The 17,874-nt window shown below is 32.2% G+C and overlaps 2 protein-coding genes across 6 annotated transcripts; one reads left to right on the forward strand and one right to left on the reverse strand.

Annotated features, from left to right (window-relative positions):
- Nucleotides 1-1,994: 1,994 nt before the first annotated feature.
- Nucleotides 1,995-8,496, reverse strand: LOC18094407 (cullin-1). Of its 4 annotated transcripts, none has more exons than XM_006368647.3 (20): nucleotides 8,328-8,496; nucleotides 7,648-7,803; nucleotides 7,450-7,549; nucleotides 6,708-6,893; nucleotides 6,549-6,596; nucleotides 6,250-6,453; nucleotides 6,094-6,171; nucleotides 5,620-5,709; nucleotides 5,431-5,511; nucleotides 5,247-5,306; nucleotides 4,792-4,818; nucleotides 4,623-4,709; nucleotides 4,384-4,533; nucleotides 4,211-4,266; nucleotides 3,984-4,104; nucleotides 3,741-3,902; nucleotides 3,462-3,605; nucleotides 3,124-3,342; nucleotides 2,810-2,977; nucleotides 1,995-2,367 (listed from the first exon to the last, which is right to left on the reverse strand). In XM_006368647.3, the coding sequence occupies exons 2-20, from the start codon at nucleotides 7,776-7,778 to the stop codon at nucleotides 2,266-2,268; spliced, it is 2,214 nt and encodes a 737-aa protein (XP_006368709.2). In that variant the 5' UTR covers nucleotides 7,779-7,803; nucleotides 8,328-8,496; the 3' UTR covers nucleotides 1,995-2,265. The 4 variants fall into 4 exon arrangements, 3 of the variants coding, with proteins under 3 accessions (XP_006368709.2, XP_052310741.1, XP_052310746.1); XM_052454781.1 differs by having other exon boundaries at nucleotides 4,792-4,814; nucleotides 5,246-5,306; nucleotides 8,328-8,495; XR_008059762.1 differs by lacking the exons at nucleotides 1,995-2,367; nucleotides 2,810-2,977; nucleotides 3,124-3,342; ... (3 more) ...; nucleotides 4,211-4,266; nucleotides 4,623-4,709 and having other exon boundaries at nucleotides 4,383-4,562; nucleotides 4,710-4,818; nucleotides 8,328-8,495.
- Nucleotides 8,497-14,069: 5,573 nt separating this feature from the next.
- LOC18094406 (uncharacterized) lies at nucleotides 14,070-17,222 on the forward strand. 2 transcript variants are annotated; one of them, XM_052447648.1, is made up of 8 exons: nucleotides 14,070-14,266; nucleotides 14,496-14,770; nucleotides 14,810-15,016; nucleotides 15,125-15,294; nucleotides 15,370-15,450; nucleotides 15,568-15,643; nucleotides 15,730-15,822; nucleotides 16,570-17,222. In XM_052447648.1, exons 2-8 carry the CDS (start codon nucleotides 14,515-14,517, stop codon nucleotides 16,764-16,766), a joined length of 1,080 nt encoding a protein of 359 aa, XP_052303608.1. In that variant the 5' UTR covers nucleotides 14,070-14,266; nucleotides 14,496-14,514; the 3' UTR covers nucleotides 16,767-17,222. The 2 variants fall into 2 exon arrangements, with proteins under 2 accessions (XP_052303608.1, XP_052303606.1); XM_052447646.1 differs by having other exon boundaries at nucleotides 14,496-15,016.
- The last annotated feature ends 652 nt before the right edge of the window (nucleotides 17,223-17,874 follow it).

Genomic DNA, 17,874 nt, shown 5'->3' on the forward strand with positions numbered 1-17,874 from the left:
TTCTTAATTAACTCAATGTTAAAGAATAAAATTTATAAAAATTAATATTTAATTTAACAAAAATAATTTTATAAATCCTAATCAACCAACCAAACTCGTAATCCGATCATAAATATCATCAAATTAAATAATTTATTTATCTCTAAAATGATTTTTTTATTAATTATATAACAGGAAGAGTGGAACTTTTTCGTATGAAATAATATTTTTTAAAAAGAACAAGCAGACAAGCACGTGAGAGTAAGGTATAAAAAAAAAGCTAGTCGCATCACCAAATAAATTAAAACAGATTCATACTTCGCACTCACAAGTTAAACAATCCCTTTTTAGAAAACTGGATTCCAAAGAGGAAGGAGTTATCTAAAATTTTATGGGGAACCTAAAGACGGTTGAGGTTAACCTAATAATAATAATAATAATAATAATAAAAAGTAACTTTGGAGAGCGGGCTACAGCCAGATATTGCCACTTCTGTTCTAAACAGAGCGGCTGGTGAAGAAATTACTGATTTTGAGAAATTTTGCAACCGCACCTGGAAATTACACCAGTGGACGGGATACCACATGGCACAGACGTCATAGTACAGACAATAGAATCTACTCTAGATTATTGGTCAACGCAATGCGTATTAAATAATATTCTCAAAGATAGCATATTAGATTGATACGATACCGTTATAATTTTATAAAAAATAAATTATTAAATAAATTTATTATAAAAAAAACTAAATAAAAAATAATTAAGTTGTTATAAGGTTGAAATTAAAAAAAAACCCAGAAAAAATAAACTTGGTCAACTCGAAATAACCTTTCAAAATCATTACTAGTATAATGAGATCATAATAACTCTATAAAAACAATTCAAATAAAATTATAAAGCACAATTAAAAAAAATATCCAGTTAAAAAATAATCAAAAAATAAATAAGATCAACCTGCAACCCGAGAGCATGACATCGGGATAACCCAATAGATAAAAATTACAAAATTTAATTTTCAACCCCAATATTGAAGAATGAGATAAAAAAATCAATTAGAAAAAAACAGTCCAAAAAAATAATACAAATCAACTCGAGTAAACTAGTTAAACTCACAACCTGGATCATGAAATCAGAATAAATTTATACAAAAAAATTGTTAAATTCAAGACTTATACCATGAGATCAGGATAAGTTCATAGAAAACAATGAAAAAAAACACAAAACCCCACTTTTAATAAATCTAATGTTGAAGATTGAAATAAATAAAAAAACTATAAAACCCAATTCCCAAAACAATCTAATATTAAGGAATAAAACTCAAAAGAAAAACTGAAATAAATAAAAAAAGAGCTAGTAAAGGGTGAAATTAAAAAAAAAACCTATAAAAAATAAAAAGAAAAAACACAACAAAAAGTATTTATGGATGCATCTACAATGATTAAGCCACATTTTATTCAGAGATTTTAATAAAATCTTATATTTGATATCTTTTTAATATTAAGAATTAAATTCTAAATAAAATTTAATCTCTAAAAATATTATAAAAATAAACCAGAGAACATCCCTTTTAATTTATAATTTCAAAATGAAAAAAATTAATGTCAAAACTATTTTTTTTAAAATACCATTCGCACTCTTTATTTCAAAGATCTTTGAATAAATAAGATAAAGTTAGTATAAAAAACAAAAAATTAAATATTATGTGAATTCAATTTATTTATCAAATCAAACACTATAATTAAATTTAATCACAAGAGAAAATTAATTTCAAACAATCAATTAGTGTGACCAGGCACCCGTGCCCTTTGATTAGTATAGCATTGTCATTTGCACAAACAGGCGAACCGGAATCCTCTTTGTGCATTCAAGAAATAAACGCACTGTTGCAGTTCCAAACATTGTGTAACAAGCTTTTCTAAAGCAAGTTCTCCGTAGAGTAGGATTTAAATTTCTAGTGTCACCATGCAACGTAGCAAATCAAAGCTAAATGAGATGATCCCATATTTCAACGGAGATAATGCGGCAATTGCAAATGCAAAATAGAATATAGCATCAAACAAGCTTGTGCCGATAGATAGCTATATTCCTTCTATTAATCTTCAGTAACCGTGGTTAGATGAGACCACTTGCACAAAACTGCATGGAGGGGGGAATGTACAGAAATTCTAACCCTGTATTCTCCATTTTGTAATCACTAAAGGCACTGCAACTACGCCATTTACAGCAATTAATCCGAAATAACTGTAATTAATTGTATACTCCCTTTCAGCTCCGTCTAAGCAAAAATCAAGCCAGGTACCTAAACATGTTTGGGTTTTCCTTGTCTCTTTCTAAATAGTCTCGGGATATCAGATCTTCTATTCGCTTCTTGATAGCTTTAATGTCAGGCTGCAAATTACAATCCATCGTTATATTCAAGGATGACAGATTACATGAAAGAAAAATCTTCCAATATCGAGGAAACTCTATCAATACCCTTTACCAGTCTTTCTACTGACAGCAGCTATGCTACTAGTCTCCTAATTCTCGCTCGATGAGGTTTACAGGGACTTTCCAGAGAGAGTAACTATGTATGTTAAGAAAGAAGTATCATAGTGGAGTAGAAAAACTCATGTCTGTCTTAATAATTAATTCGTAAGAGCATCCACTCTATGTAAGAAACAGAGAGTCCGATTTTCTTAAAAGCCCTCCCCCACTGGACCAACAAGGTAATAGCACTTTCTATTCTTGGTACAAGTCCATAAAATTAACCACAGGCCTCAGATTCCTAAATATTTTCCAATTTCTCTAAACTTTGTCAAATAAATTAGAGAGGAAGTGCATGCCATACCTTGAACATGCGAGTCAATTGCTCAACACACTCCATGACTAGCTGTTGATGACCCAAAACTTTCCGGCTCTTCATGATGCGCACAATTGCAGCATCGATTGCATACCGTCTGTCTTTGTGAACATCTTCAACAACCTTCTTTCTTTCATCAACAAGTGGAAGAGGAACCTAAGTTGCAGAATTTCAAGAGCTTAATATCTTAGAGTAAAGCAATAAAACCCCAAATGCAAGAAGGCAATGGTTTCTGTGACATGCTTTGCAGGCAGTTAAAAGTAAAAAATTAAAATATAATTCTGACAGTAGGGAGGTTTAACCTTGATCCTCCTCATTCTGTCATTGAACTTGCGATTGAACTCAAAGGAATCATTTTGGGTAACAGTCTTTGTGTTTGGTTCCTTGCTAAGGATCTTATACTTTCCACATGACAGGGAATGAAGCAATCGGGGCAAATCATCGTCGCTCAAGTTTGACTGAGTCATAATCTCAGGGTAACCAAGCTTGTCTGAAGTATTAAAAAGCATCAGGAGACAAGCCTGTAGAAGATAGACAGGAATCAAATAATCAGAATCAAACATCTCAATCCAATAATAACAGTATGATATGCAAATCATCCATCCACTATCCTTGAAAAAGGTAAGGTTTAATACAGCACCTGGTAGGTTGTCACAACCAGCTCAATAGGTTTTTGGTCAAACCTGGCATTAATGTGGCAAGATCCCAGCGAGTAAATCCATGTAAGTTTTCTGTGCTTACTCTTGTTGTCATAGAACTCCTTGAAAACTTCCACTCCCCTAGCCTGAAACAAAAGGTTCCAGAATGCTCATTTTGAAGATAAAGGAAAACAAAATTGCTTCCTACATTTACTGCCAGAATACAGTTATGTCACAAATACAGAAAAATCCTGCCATGATTTGTCACGGTAAATCTTTACCATTTCTGCAGGCAGGTTGATATCGGAGGATTTATAACTTGGCCAGTACCCAGTTGTGAGAACACTAACTTGCAAATCAATCCCAGTACGTGTGGTTGGGTTATTGCCAAGATACTCGTCAAAGCTGGACTGGTGTTCCTTTGCCAGTTGCAAATCTGTGACCTGGAAAAAAAAAGGACAATCTATCACCACAGTTGCATGGACAGATTGACACACATTATCCAAGTACCCAGGCCAGCTCACCATTCCTTCCATCTTTGAGGTGAATTGACCACCACATTGCTGCTTCAATTTTGAAAGAATACTCCTTTCATGTTCATCATTAGCACTTCGATCAAAAAGAAGACGACGGGCAAGCTTTTTCCTGGAGAAAAAACAAAGAAAACAAATCAAGTACAAAGAAAGAATAAGAAGAAAAGGTACGGATAACAAGCATATAAAATTAAAGACATGCCAACAATAAGTTTTACCGATAAAATTCGGCAAAAAGGTCCTTGTCACTAATATATGCAAGCAGCTTAACCACCTACAGAAATCCATCACAGTTCAAATTTCTAATCACTAACAAGTCTCAGCACATAGTTCTGAAAAATCTATCAGACTCATATGAAGATTCACAAATTAACATGACAAATTGGATCACCTTCTCCAGTGTTTCTTCAATGGCTTCATCACTTAGTTTCTCACTTCCCCCCTTTCGGAGGATAGTATCACAAAAGGTGGCCAGTTGTTCAGCACTAGAGCTCCCAGCAACTGTTCTATTGCAAAAAATCTCAAAAGCCTCTTTCATGGCCTATTTAGCAACCCAAAAAAAGAACAAACCTGTTAAATGAAACGATAAAACAAAAGTTAAAGAACAAGACGATGCTGTCTGCCACCTACCTTGTGAAACAAGGTGTGGTTTTGAAAGCAATCAGTCACATAAGTCATGTATTTATCATGCAGCTCAATTATCTTTCGGATGAGAACCTGAAAACCAATCCATCAAGTAAATTTTTTGACATTCCCAACTATCAGTAGGTATCTAAAACATAGAAGGTGAGAGATTTACTTGTTCCTGAACACCACCATTTGCAGCCTGTGGAAGCACACACCATCTTTAGCACCACAATAAACAATTGAAAAAAGACACATCTAGCTTATTTCTAAATATATTGAATGAAAAGTTACATTGTGTAAAAAAAACAGCTAAAGAAATATTGAGTCACAGCATCACAACCTCAAGACTAAAGACTCCAGATGTTTTCTGGTATGACCATATATAAGTGTCAGCAAAAATGTAAAAGACACATTGTTATAACTGCAAGACTGGTGTTTTCCTCTCCCAACAACTATAGTGCTAAGTATGGTCAAAATCACATGAGGAATGCACATAACTAGGAGACTACATAATATACACATGATAGTAATTTAACACATTGAATTATCGCAGCACACAACTAAAACTATACTAAGATGCACAATTTGCCATTAAGCAGTGCAAGGAATAAAATCACACGGACAAACCTGGCTACTCGCAGCATCTTCTGCCTGCTGGACCAGGGCTGTTCCTTCAGCAGTAATATGCTGAACAATGCACAAAAATAGAGGGTAAGTTGTTGAGAATTGTGGGAAGGGTCGGCAATCCAAAAATACATCAAAAGAGGCTCTGTTGGTAGCAAAATAGCACAGACAGAGAATGTCAACCAACCTGCTTGAATACATTAGAAACAGGTTCCAAGCCATGGGGAACCTTATGGTAAAGCCTGAACATCCTGGATAGATCATCCAACTGACATGGTGTATCCGAAAATAAATTACAATTCACCATATATTACAAGATAGCCACTAAGCATCATTCAAGAATCAGGACTCGAAGCAATTCCAGACCACCATATACCTTGTCATCTCTAAGCAATGAGTGAACTCCAGAATGTTCCTTTTCTAGCAGTTGGTTCGCATGGACCACCAACAACTCGTGTTGCACTTTCTATATAAAATGTCGCTGTTGTTAGTCTACAATGTAATCATAAAAAACATTCGATATAGTAAGGTAATAGCATCCAGGTAAAGAATCAATAGCAAGATGCCCTGAAACTGCTCAACTATCCTCTCCGGATGTGCTAAATAAACATATACAGGAACAGAAAACAAGATGAGATGAATATTTATTTGATAGCTTCCTTTTAGAATAGAGTCAGCTAATTGCTACTAGGAAACACACCATGTAATCAAAACAAAATAAATATATTTGCTTAACATGTGGCATGAAGAGGCATGGTAAATGGGCAAACACATATTTTCAAGCAAAGAGGAATAAAATGAAGGCATAAGAAACCAATAGTCCTGTACATGTGATATGCAACGAACTAACCTCCACTAACTTTGTCTCACTGCTTGAGTGCAAGTAATGAGAAACTCTCTCTCTCTCTCTCTTCAAGCATTCCTCAGCCTGCATATCCACAGAATGTATTAGGATAAAAAAAAGTCAATCATAAAACTATAAAGAGCAGCATCAACAAGTCCTTGCCTTTATCATGTAATCTGGACAGGAATCCTCTCGAATCCAGTTTGCCGCTTTAACAGAATAGTAAGCACTAGTACCTTGAAGCATATGTGCTTCAAAATCATCTTCATAATGATCCATTTGTGACATTCCAATCTCAACAAATATATCTAAAACATTCTTCAGCAGTGCTCTGTCAATCTGTTCTCCGTCGCGTTCTTTACTAATCTGGTCCACAGAACAAAGGTTTCAACTTTGTTATTAGAAATAGGAAATGAAATTACACTGCTTAAAGAAGCAAAAAAGTTGCCAGGGTAACTTACCACATCAAGCACAGCATCCTTTGCTTTACTATTCACTTCCTGATAAACCTGAAAAATTGAAAATTGATAACAAAATCATTTAAATTATCTCAGAAACTGGAAAGTGAGTCATCCAAATAATGGCTAGAGAAAATGAAACATTAGAAGGAATTAGCAAACCAGATCACGGAAGCAAGTCAGTCCAACTTCATTAAGTGGAGGAAGTGACCTCCGAGCAATGAAGTAACGGTCAAGATAATGAAAGAAGCGTGACAACCACCTAACCATAATTTTATGGTTAGCCCATCTTTTCACAAGCTCCCTCAGCATAAACTCATCGTGCTTCTCCCTTATCGATGGTAATACCTGATAAGGAAAACAGAACAAGGTAGGGATGTTAAACGGTGTAAAATGCTAAAAGTTGTTTTATTGATTAGTATAAGCTAAAAAACAACTGCCCATGATAAATGTTACTGCTGCAACTTCTTTAATGATTAAAACTAAAACCCAGGATACACTACAAGAACAAATCACCCACAACCCACCGTCAATTTACAAATAATTGAACTACTGAAAGAATTTATATTGTGGTGATAGGTACAACCACCTAACTGTATAACAAAAGAGCTCATAGTACACTGCACAAAACAGCAAAGCATGTAGTTGAAGCTAACAGCTGTTGATTTAGAACGAAAACATCACCAGGCATAAATGTTTTGTAGTGGTACTTCTTTGCTAAGGCTATGTGCATTGTAAAAGGAAAGAGAGGAGCATATCCAGCAAATAATACCACATAATTTATAAACCATAAAAAGCTTTGTTAGATGGAAGGAAATATAACTACATCCACAGGGACCAGCAGATGTACTAGCAAGAAGAATGATAACCAATAAAATAAATAAACCGATGCCATTCATCCCACCGTGGAGTTTATATATACTTGAAACGCCTCCCTGTACTTGTCATAAAGCTGCTGAGAATAGTCATTGGGTGGCTTCTGAGTACACATATTGTAGATAGTTCTGAAGTGTTGAAAATTAAAGAGAGATTAGAAAAATTGCAAGAATCTTCTAACCAGTTCATCAAAACAACATTCAATAAAAAAGCAAAGAAAATATACGTGTAAAGCATCATATATTCTTCTGAGTTGAATTGCTCCAGTGATCCATCCAGAATCCCCTTCAGCTTTGTGATCCCTTTCCGCATATATTCCCATCCTTGCTCAAGTTCAATAGTCTTGCGCTCACCCATGAATTGATAAGTGAAAAACCCAAATCTGCAGGCATTGTTATGCCGATCTTTTCAGTCATTTTTACAAAACAAAGGGCATTGATCCAATTACAAACCACTAAATATGAAAAGTATATGCATTGAACAGCGCTAAACAAACCAAAAGACAAAAAACAATCAACAAGAAAAAGAACAAGGAAGTCCTAAAATACAAGGCAATAAATTTTTATTATCAAAACACAAAACACAAAACAATATTTCATAGCCATAAAAAATACAATCCAAAAACCTAAAAATATCAGCAATTCTGCAAATAAAAATCAATAGAAACGCAAAAACACAAAGCCTGAAATTGTAATTGAACAGTAACACTGAAACAAACGAACGCTAAAATCAAATCACAACTTAAAAACACCATCCATGACTAAAAATCAAACCCTAGCACAAAAGCTTGACACATGAACAAATGCTCAATCGTGGTCAATATCGCTAGTCAAAATCCGTAGAATTACGCAATGTGAAACAAAATACAACACCGGAGAGTAACCCTGAACATCGAAAGAGACGTACCAGACGGAGGTTGAAAACAATGCGAGAGAGAGATCGAGGAGTTTTAGGGTTAGAGTTTGTTTTCTTTTATGATTAAAAATTTGAGGGGAAAGGAAACAAGATAACCTCTTTATAAAGATAGAAGATTGTCACTAATGTAACTAATCAGCTAGTCATCTTAGTTGATAGTTCCATAGATTAAATATTTAATCAGTTAGTCCTCTTAGTTTCAACATTAAAAGGTTGTTTAAAAGTGTGATTGTTTTACATAATATTTTTTATTTATAATATTTTTTATTTTTTAAAATTATTTTTAATATTAATACATCAAAATAATTAAAAAATATAAAAAAATATATTAATTTAAAATAAAAAAATAAAAAAATTAAATTTTTTCAAAAATATTTTGAAAATATAAAAATAACTGGAACAAATATTTATTTTTATATTTTTAAATCTGGTTTTAATTCGTCACTTCAATGTTATTTTTCAATTTTTTTAAGAGAAGGAGGTAAAATTGAAAATTTTATTTGGAGACAAGGCATTTTCTAAAAAAAAAAAAAACTTCTGAATTGAGGATGCTTAACATTGGCCGGGATTCTTCATTCTTTGATGATTATAGATTAAAAAAAAAAACTGAAAGAGATGGTAAAAACACTTTCCCCTGTACACAATGCTGTAGATAGGAATTTTTTTATTTTTTTTACTATCTTGTCTTTCAAAAAAAAACTCGCATGCTAATATTTGAGGGTAAAATTATATTTGCGTTGACAACATTTGACATTTTAGAATTAATCGAGAATAAAATGAACATTTGATTTTTTAATTATATGGTAAAATGATTTTAATACTCTTAAAAGTAGAATAATTATAAGGTTACTATAGAGGGTTTCTTTGTAGTTTCATATATTTACTCCTCTAATAAAAAAAATACATTAATTTGCAATAGGCAATGAAAGGTTTTTTTAACTTTTTAATTTTAAAAATACAGTAAAATAATTTAATTACACTTAAAATTCTTCGCATTATGGGTTTTTTTTGTTATTATGAGGTTAGTTAGGAGCAATTTGATATTCTATATATATATATATATATATATATATATATATATATAAAATAGTTGAAGTGTGCATTACATGTGTCAGTCGCTCTACCATCTTAAACAACGTGTACAACTAACTTCGATGGCAAAAAACGTGGTTCCAAGATGGCTTTCGATCCGTCTCGGTGGTCATTGTATAAATCAATAGCGCATGCACTCAACGGACATTTGGTTTAGTGTCGACCGTCATTTCTTTTTTTTCTTCTTTTTTATTTCCTCCTTGATTTTGTGTCATGCCCTTCAATTTTTCAATTCAGCCCTTTAATTTATCTTTCCCTTCGATTTAGTCCTTACTCTTTTTATTACTATTTATTTTATTTAAAATAATTTATAAAATTAAATTTCTTTTCATTTTATCCTCATTTAATTTTTTTTTATTGTCAAATTTGGACCATATTCTTTTAATGGTTATTTATCTAATTTGAGATAATTTTTAGAATTGAATTTTTTTTACGATTTCATCTTCTATTTTTTTTTCCTATTAGATTTTACCCTTATTTTTTTATTGTTGTTTTTTTCCTTTGACAAATTCTTTAAATTGATTTTTTTTTAATTTCATCATTCAACATTAATTTTTTTTGAATTTGAGCTTTTTGATTGAGCTTGTGCCTAGGATTTCATAGTTTGTAAGTTTGAGAGATTAACCTAACCTTATAAGATTCACCTGAGCTTGCTTGGGGTTTTTTAATATTTTTTTAAATTAATAATTTTTTAATTTCATCATTAAACATTTATTTAAATGGAAATTGAGTTTCTTTTTTTATTTGCTTTCTACGTCCTTTGTTTTATCATTCTTTTTTTTATTTAATTGGGTTATTTCAGGTCTTTTTATTTATCATTCTTTGTTCAATTTATTTTTTTAGAATAAATTCTATTCATTAATTAAATAGAATTAATTGATTGAATACAGACATGAGATGCTAACTTTATAATGTTTTGCTCGCATTTCAAGTCATTACTCTAGTGGCCAATGCAGTTTCTTTAGGTGTCGTCGTGCAATCCTTTACAGTGGGGGTTTAACCTTTTTAATGAATTCTTCGAGTGTTTGGGGGTGTCCATGATGGAGTGACGATGAGTTTCCAGTGGGTTTTTCTTTCTTCTTCTCTCGGGGATGATATTGGTAGCTTATTTTTTATAGTAAATTATTGTCAATTTTTTTAAAACAATTTGTCTTTATTGGTGCCTACTTTTTAAGTCAGATTATTAGATTATCTGACCTTATTATATCCAGTTAAGTCAATGACCCGATTATCAAGTCTTTCTTACTTCTTTAAAAACATTATTATCACCCGAGTATCTTTTTTACGTTAAGAAATTAAATCGGCCCGCGACATATCATGTGTCACTAATCTAGTTAAAACAGACTAAAGGTGGAAGGAAAGTTATTGCGCCCTGAGACACATATTACTATTTATTGTAATAGTATAATTATTATATTGCCCTTTGGGCGTTGAAACTTTGAACTGGGTATTGGGGCAATGTAATCTTTTAATCATGACACAATTATCTTTTACGAATTATATGAGGTTAGTTTGGTAAATTTGTTTTTTAATGCACACTAAAATTACTCATTTAACCATATAATTAAATAATCTAAAACCTATTACTCGAGGAATTTTTGTATTTTTATTTTTTTAGAATAGTGTAATTACTATGGTGTCTTTAAAGACAAAACCATTTCAGCCCTCACTCAAGGCCTCTTTTTTTATATATAATCATTTTACATTGTTTTTATTGTAGTTTTTAAGGGTACTCAGGGATATTGTTATAAAAATTGGTGGCATGTGAGGAGTCGTCCAACCATCAAACATCGCATTTTAGAGTAGTGCTTTGAAGATATTGGTGCCCTTTACACGGTGATACAACACATTATTGTTTGCTTCTTAAACACATGGTTTCTTTCCTTTCCTTTCCCTTTCCTTTTTGTATTTTTTTGTTATGATTTTTTGCAAAAATATTTTTATTGATTTTATTTTTTTTAATATTGAGATGGTTGAGAATCTAGTTTTGTATTTTTTTTATCTTTCTACGAGGTTAGCATGATTTCTAGGCTTGTCAATGTAACCCAGGTTGCCCTAATTTATGGGTTTGGTGAGGTTTCTTTTTTTTTTTTCTCTCTTTTTTTTTAATTGAACTTAGTTTTTTTTTTTTTCTAGTCTCTTTTTTCCTCATGCAGCTAGAAAAATAGTTTTAGAGAAAAACAATGTTATTAAACTTTATAAAGTGACAAAAATTAAAGGATGTGGGGAAACTACTATTCACCCAACACTCATTGCATCGTGAATTACAATAGTAATCCACAGTGTTTTGCTTTTTTTAAAAAAAAAAAATTTGTTATGATTTTTTTCAAATATATTTTTGTTGATTTCATCTTTTAAAATTGACATTGTTGAGAATTTAGCTTTGTGATTTGCTTCCTTTTATTTTGCTTTTATATGAGGTTAACGTGGTTTACGAGTTTACCAAAATAACTCAGGTTGCCCTGGTTTACGAGTTTGGTGAGTCATTTTTTTTTTAATTGAACTTGACTTTTTTTATAGTTTATTTTTTTTCTCATATAGTTAAAAAAAATAATTTTTTGAGGAAAGTCATTTATTAAACTTTATAAAGTAATAAAAAAATAAAGGATGGAGGAAACCACTATTCACCCAACACCCATTGCATTGGGGATTGTAATAGTAATCCACGGGGTTTTGCTTTTTGTTTTTTTTTTGTTTTTAAATTTTTGTTATTTTTTTCAAATTTGTTTTTGTCAATTTTTTTTTTAAAATTGAGATTGTTGAGAATTTATCTTTGTAATTTGCTTCTTTTTATGAGGTTAACGTGGTTTATGGATTTGCCGAGGTAACTCAGGTTGCCCCGATTTTCAAGTTTGGTGGGCTGTTTTTTTTTTAAATGAACTTTATTTTTTTTACAGTCTATTTGTTTTTTCATATGGTTAAAAAATAGTTCATGAGAAAAGTCATGTTATTAAACTTTATAAAGTAACAAAAATTAAAGGGTGTGAGGAAATCATTATTCACCCACACACATTGCATTGTGAATGACAATAGTAATCCACAGCATTTTGTTTTCTTTGTTTTTTCTTTATGGATTTTTGTTGTGATTTTTTTTTCAAATTCCTTTTTGTCGACTTCATCTTTTAATAGTGGGATGATTGAGAATTTGACTTCGTAATTTGTTTTCTTTTATTTTACGTTTCTATGAGGTTAGCATGGTTTGCAGGTTTCTCAAGGTAACTCGGGTTACCTTTGTTTACGAGTTTGGAGGGGTGTTTTTTTTTAAAAAATTGAGCTTGACTTTTTTTATTGTCTATTTTTTTTCTCATATAGTTAAAAAAAATAGTTTGTTATGTTGTCAAACTTTATAAAGTCAGTGGATTTATTCACAAATTTGGCTGGTTCACTTGGTTCGCTAGTCTGACAAGTTTAATTTTTTTAATTAGTTTTTTTTATTTCATCTATAGATACTGGGTTAATTGAGAATTCAATTTCATAAATGGTTTTGCTTCGTCTTTTATAAGATTATCGTGATCTAAAAAAAACATCTCGGTATTAGGTTAGTGTTTGATTTAGCAATTGTCTATTTTTGTTATCATATAGTTAAATAAAAAATAGTTTTATAATCTTAGTGGAGTCCATAACTTAGTTTATAGGTTTGAAGTACCAGCCTAGCTTACTCAATTCACAAGTTTGATGAGTTTACTTACCGATAAGATATGTTTTTTTTTTTTTTGGTCTTTTGTTTTTTTTTTTAATTTATTTATTTTTGATTTCATTCTTTAATATTTGATTGGATGAGAAACAGACTGCATTGTTGATTTTTATAGGGATAATTATCTTAAATAAGTGTTTATTTTTAGGTTGGTATTCAATTTTGTGAGCATCTATTTTTATCATATAATTAAATAAAAAAGTTTATAAGAAAAAAGCTATTGAACCCAGTAGAGTCCATGACCCAGGGCGCATGTCCAATCTGTCATTGACTTAGTATTTTTTTTTTAAAAATGTCATCTTGAAGTTTTTTTTATAAGTTAAGTCATGTTTTTATCAATTATCAAGGTTGTATTTGGACTTATGAAATTGATCGATTTAAGTCAAACTAGCTCTCACATGGTTTAATTGAAAACTTAAGTAAGACAAAGAGTTGAGTCGGGAGATTTCAAAATTAATCCACTTAATGTGTGTTTGGGAACGCGGTGCAAACCGTGTTTCAAAAAATTTGAATTTTGTTTTGCTTAAAATGAAATTTATTTTTTATATTTTCAGATCATTTTGATGTGCTGATATGTCAAAAATAATTTTTAAAAAATAAAAATAATTTTATTTTAATGTATTTCTAAACAAAAAATATTTTAAACCGTCACCGCAATTATAATTTCAAACAAACATTAAATATTCAATAATATTGTTAAAAAATTTTCTAAGCTCTTATATATTTTTTACATTTAAAAAAATTTAGTTTTACTTACGGCGGAACATAGTTCAATATACTAGTATATAAAAAAAACATGAAGCAAAATTTTCTCACTAAAAAGATTTGAAACTGACAAATAAGGATGATATTAAAAGGTAAATAAGCAATAGAACCGAAGTGGAATTAATGGACAACTATAGCGACTAATATGCACTTTCGTTGATAATAAATATCTGTACCAGCCGTGGTCATACCAGACCCTTCCACCTCTTCCTTTTCTCATTTCCAGAGTCGGTGTCCGTTAGCATTTATACCCCTACAACACAAACCAAAAAAAATTCACGAAATCCCTTACATCTCTCAAGTCTCATCTTGGCTGTTAGGGTTTGATTCGACTGCCTCTTGGAATTTCTCAAAATCGCCATTATTTCCCTCTTTGAAGGTAACTCTTTCTGTCTCCCCCTTCTCTGGTATCTAGGGTTTTGTATTTTGATCAGTGTCTTGTTAATTTCTGCGAGTACCAATTCTGTGTTTTTTCTCTATAGAATTTAGTTCTAATTACGGTAGTTACAAACGGGGCGAAATAAATTATGATCGTTGTCTACTTTGATCATCCAAAATTCCGAATTTTTTTTTAATTATAAAGTGAATGGTGTTTTCCTGTTTTTCAGGTTTTGTGGTTGTTTGAAAATGCAAGGAGGCAGGGGTAACAGAGATCCTTTCTTTGATAATGGTGACCCTTTTGGTGGCTTTGGGGGTCAGAGAAGTTTGCTGTCTGATATTTTTGGGGGAAGGGATCCGTTCGATGATCCGTTTTTCACACGCCCATTTGGAGGCATGCTCGAGTCGAATTTCTTTGGTTCTGGTGGAAATCCTTTTGTTAACATGCATCCAGCTCCTTTCCCCAATATGCTTCCATCTCCTTTCCCCAATATGCATCCATCTCCTTTCCCCAATATGCTTCCATCTCCTTTCCCCAATATGCATCCATCTCCTTTTCCCAATCTGCATCCATCTGGATTTGCTGATCACCAAGCTCCAGAGCTGAAAAAATCAAGGGGGCCGATTATTGAAGAGCTAGATTCTGATAATGAGAAAGGTGAAGGAGATAGAGAGAAGAAAGAGAATCCTAGGAAACATGGTAGGTCGAGCAAGGAGCCATACGTTGAGGACCCAGATGATGAAGCTGAAGGTGAGACGTCTTCTTGTATTCTGTTTTCTGGTACATGGTATCTTATCTATTTTGCTGTTGATAATTGTTAGACCGCGTAAACAAGTATGTCGTTTTTCCTTGTTACAGCGAGAAAGAGCAAGCACTTGCAGTATAGCAATGATTATAGTAGCTTCAATGGTATGGAGTCACAACCCCAAGGACGCAGCTTCACTTTTCAGAGCTCGACTGTCACACATGGTGGTGCAAATGGAGCGTACTATACTTCTTCCAAGACGAGGAGGGCAGGGAGTGATGGAGTGAGTTATTTTTCTCTTGAGAGATGTTTGCAGATGGTTCCTTAGTTCTGTTATTTATGTGACCTTGTGAAACAGTTGACTTTCGAAGAAAGCAAAGCAGCTGATAGTGCTACTGGCCAAGCAACTCACAAGGTGTCTAGAGGACTTCACAACAAGGTATTTGTTTAGTGTTTTACGTAATGTCATTTTGCTATTCTTGCCTTTGCTTTCGCTTTTTAGGTTTCCTTTTTTGATGTATAGAATGTGTTGTAATGCTTTGGGTTAATTTTACAGGGCCATAGCCTTACAAGGAAGCTTAATTCAGATGGTAGGGTGAATACAATGCAGATGTTGCACAATCTCAATGAAGGTACAGTCATATTTTCTATCATGTCCCGATTCATATTTACATGCCCAAAGGGATTAAGTTGAAGATTGGGATCTGTGTGTTACTAGATGAGCTTACTGGTTTTGAAGAAGCTTGGAAGGGAAATGCTGGAAAGCATTTGCCTGGCTGGACTGGAAGTTTCACTGGGATTGACAACATTGGTAAGCTTGCTTTGGCTGCTTTGAAGTGCTCTCTTCTTTTATTGTTGCAGTGATGCTTGTACTTCAAAAATTGCTGTGTTCTTGCTGGATAGGATGTTTGTTGTGTTAAGGTGTCTTTCTCTTTTTTTATTTTAGCAAGATGCTTATTTGCTATAATAATGTTGAGTTGCTGATAGACCTGTGAAGATTTTTTTACTGTACTGTCTCTTGTGATTCATGTGACTGGTTGCTGTATAGAAGCAGTTGTATAAAAATTGAGTGGCAACTGTGCACGTTATAGCACAGAGACTAAGACCACTGCCCTGGAAAACATGGGGGTTGTTTCATTTTAGTTTAATTTTAAGAATCAATTAGTGCATATGATATGCAAATTACACGTGAATAAGGGTGAGGGAGGGATGGTTACAGTTCTTTACCTTGCAGTGTAAATGGTTATGTAAGATATTTGTCAAATTTCAGCAAGTTCATAATTTCCTACCCGATAAATTACCCAAATCCATGCACTTAGGATTATGTGTTAGGTAGTTGATGTGGCTTAAGCTGTTGGGAATAGCTTTGTATATTTTGGTGCACATTTGTACTTTGCTATTTATCTTTGTTGACTGTTTGCCCCTCGCCAATTAAATGGATATGCATGTATTGGATGAATGTGTAAAAACTGATTCTCAATTTTGACCCAATTATGTAAGATATCTGTTTTTGTTGGGGTTACTGATTCCTATTTTGCTTTATAATTTTGAGGTACAGGGGCTAGCAGAAGTGGACAGAATACACAGGCAAGCAGAGGAGGTTGGGCTCTTCCTTCTGCAGAACAATCACAGCACTCTGGGAGAATGGTACCAGACACCACAGTTGGGGCAGGATCTTCAGGCAAACAGCAGTCTGGAAGGAGGAAAGGTTCATCAGATGTCAAAGACATGATCGGTTATCCTAAGAAGCAGTGAGGAGACGCATCAAATAGGCAAATGGATTAAGAAGCAATCCAACATGCTTCCTTCCCAGTGCTGTACCCACTCTTCCCTACTCCCTTGTAGTATTTGAATGGAGATAGGAAATAGTTGTAGCTGTTTAGCAATCAGTTCCACAATGTATGCGTCAGCTGCAGCCAGATAAGATGGTCAGTAAAGTTCATCTTGGATGATTGCTGCCAGTGATTCTTCTTTCCGTACTACCACGCTTATTGTATTGAGATCTTCATTTTTCACTGGATGCTACAACCTATGGTATTGGACCTTAGTTTCGGGTGTATAATAATGCCTAGTGATATATGAAACCCTTTAGAGTTCAACTTGGAATCCTCAGGGTTTCGTTCCTACTGTCTGCATTTTGTAACAAAAATATATACGAAATTATCATTTTATCTTTTAGTGGAAAAATGGAAGCCTTTGTGCTAGGGGTAATTTGGTCTTGTCTGTTGGACGGTATATGTTTTTTTTTTTTCTAAATTTTTTAAACACTACAATAACTTATTTATCTCTAAAATAAAATAAAATAAAATGGTTATATAAGTTTTTTTCTTTGTTTTGTCTTTTGGTATATTATAATGTAATAGATTATTTTTGTGGTCGATGATTTATATGATAAAATAAAATACAAAAAAGTTTATTTTAATTTTACTTTTAATATATATTATTGTTAGCTTATATATTTTTTAAAATAATAAGATATTTATGATTATTTTTTAAACTTTAAATTATATTTAGTGTTAAAATTAATAATAGTATAATAATTATAGTTAGTACGAGTTTGAATTTTTGATTTTTTTTTTGGATCAAAACATTTTATTTTGATAAATTTTTTTAAAATTAGGATTAATCCTACATAATCATTTCTAATAATAATTAAGAATTTTTTATATGAATATTTTAAATATAAAAAATAATAAATATTATTTTAAAAAACATATTTCTTATACCTTTGTTTTTTAAAACATAAAAAAATTATTCTAAAAATATATTTATAGCTATTTTTTTAATCAAATACTTCTCTATCTCAATTCTCAAAATGTTTTAATGTTTTTTTTTTGGAGAGAGGCCTTTTGCCAATCTGGGC

The sequence above is a fragment of the Populus trichocarpa genome, chromosome 1 (assembly GCF_000002775.5).
Source record: "Populus trichocarpa isolate Nisqually-1 chromosome 1, P.trichocarpa_v4.1, whole genome shotgun sequence".
NCBI lineage: Eukaryota > Viridiplantae > Streptophyta > Magnoliopsida > Malpighiales > Salicaceae > Populus > Populus trichocarpa.